Raw genomic sequence first — 2,339 nt, 5'->3', positions numbered from 1 at the left:
ATTGTGAGCATCCTCCTAGGTATGGGCTGCAAAACAGAGCTTCGGTGGGTTGGGGGCTACCGAACCAAATCTTGGAATAATATATAGAAAAGCTATTAAAACAAAATAGTGATTATAACGAGATTAAATTAAACGAGGGCTTAAAACACTTACACGTATGTATGTATGTGTATATATATTCATATGTGACTATAATAAGATTAAAATGTGACTATAATAAGATTAAATTAAACGAGGGCCTAAAACACTTACACGTATGTATGTATGTGTATATATATTCATATGTGAGAGAGACAGAGACACGCACAGACAGTGCGACATCATTTGCCAAAACATGCTGTGCAGATACAGATGCCGCTGCCTCGATCGGGAGTTCGCAATCTGACCCGCCTTCTACAGAACACTGCGATTCTTGGCCCTTCTCATCGCCTCGAATATCTCGTTTGTCGTCAGTATCATCAGGACCATCAGTTTCAGTCGCAAGCCTCAGATGGGACGAAGACACAGCCCCATACCAATCTGCACCTTTGCGAGGCATTCCGTTCCAGGATCAAGCAGTGGTCCTCGACTTTGCCCAGATACCATGAGAAAGGCAGTGATCAAGAGGAGCTTAGCTTCTTCACATCTGAAGATGACGATCTGACAGAGGGAGAGGAGACAGAGGACGAAGAAGATGAGGAAGACATGGAAGCGCAAGATGATGAAGAATTGAAGGCGCAAAATGATCAAGAAGATGATCAAAATGATCAAGAATTGAAGGCGCAAAATGATCAAGAAGAAGCAGATGCAAAAAAGGAAAGGAGGAGACAGAGGGAGCTAAGGAACTTCGATAAGGACAGGTCGAAACGCCTCGTGCGCTTTGCACTGAAGCCTGACATATACAAGAAGCTCAGTGAAGCTGGAGTAGTATCCTCCAGGTTCAAGCGGCCATTGCCTGTCCTTAAATTGGCAAAGAAAAGTGATGTAGAGATAGTTGGATGGTTTTTACTCCTCAGTAAGGAGTTGCTTCAATACTTCCGTGCTTGCTACAATCTGAAGGAGGTAATGGAATACTCTTGTTTTAAATATGCGCAGGTGTATGTTTTTAGAGACGAGAGATTGAGTTTATACTTCTGGTTTTGTTACACTTTAGAGGATGTGATACAATGCATACGCTTATTTAGCATATGTGTAGGCAGATGTGCACGTTTTTAGGACTAGACATAGAGTTTATGCATCTAGAGCAATGTGGTCTGGTGTATTCACTTCTTTTAGCTTTATCTTGCAGGTAAAAAGCATTGTTGAAATTCATATCCGCTGGTCCGCCATTAAGACCCTTGCGAAGAAGCATTGGTTGACAGATCGACAAATTGTTAGCAAATATGGACGGGATTTGGAATGTATAGATGAGAATGGGAACAAGGTTAGGTTGATGACCAAACATGAGATCAAGACAATGGGGAAGCGTAAGGACTTGGGAGTTAAGACCAATCATAGTTCTAGTGCTCTAAGGATTCTTGCAAGCATGGATTAGCAAGTACATGTATATGAGAGGAAAACAATATAATTGGAGATGCTTATACTTTGGTCATACCCTTCTTATCATTGCAACTTCTTTGGGGTTAAATCATTAAAAAAAAACTATAGAGCCAATACGACCTTCATTGTGTTTGGGTAGTTGAAGAAAATGTAGGTTTTAGTAATTGTTTGGCTAATGTACATCAAGTGCATTTGAGAGCAAGGCTAAAGTGTCTTGGTTGTTAGTAATATCATACTAATGTGGGTTGATGATGAGCTATTGACTCAATCATTTCAAACAAAGTTGCTAGTATTTGTCTGTCTAAGTGTTATTGCATGGTCTAAACATTGTCCATGCTCATTGCATCTCATTGGTAATGGTGGAGTCGCACATAATTGAAATTTGCTAAGTAGAGAAGAAGCAATACTAGATGCCAGAGCACGAGTTTGACTAGTTTAATGATGATGCCAAATGTGGAGGATGTCCTAGGTAGGGGAATATCTTTGGACAGCCAAATGCAAGAATGAATGATGTTTGAAGGGAGAAAAAGTGATGTCAATGTTTGAATGTTGACGCCGTACAGGGGGAAGCTCCAAAATGCAAAGGCTTGATAATGTGAAATAGGGCACTTGAAGCAGAGGATGAAGATGTGTAGGCAGCCATGAATCATGAACCACTGTCTGTCGAAAGGGGTGTGAGGGCAATGGAGGGGTTGGAGAGAAAAGGGAAGAATGTCTAAGTGACAGAAGAAGAGGGGTGAAGAATGGCTGAAGCGGTAGTGGTGAAGAATGAATGAAGTGAGGGTCTATTTACAGGCACAAGTTGTCTAGGGTGGTGCACC

At 41.3% G+C, this 2,339-nt stretch overlaps 1 protein-coding gene across 1 annotated transcript; it reads left to right on the top strand.

Annotated features, from left to right (window-relative positions):
• The first annotated feature begins 283 nt into the window (after positions 1-283).
• On the top strand, positions 284-1,800 carry LOC148009932 (uncharacterized). Its single transcript, XM_087672713.1, has 2 exons — positions 284-1,041; positions 1,268-1,800. Exons 1-2 carry the CDS (start codon positions 352-354, stop codon positions 1,511-1,513), a joined length of 936 nt encoding a protein of 311 aa, XP_087528839.1. The 5' UTR covers positions 284-351; the 3' UTR covers positions 1,514-1,800.
• The last annotated feature ends 539 nt before the right edge of the window (positions 1,801-2,339 follow it).

Source organism: Lygodium microphyllum, chromosome 30 (genome assembly GCF_053477565.2).
Source record: "Lygodium microphyllum isolate KBCC chromosome 30, Lygodium_microphyllum_v1.1.10, whole genome shotgun sequence".
Lineage (NCBI taxonomy): Eukaryota > Viridiplantae > Streptophyta > Polypodiopsida > Schizaeales > Lygodiaceae > Lygodium > Lygodium microphyllum.
Note: the sequence above shows the minus strand (reverse complement) of the source record. Positions and strands in the feature narration are given on the sequence as shown.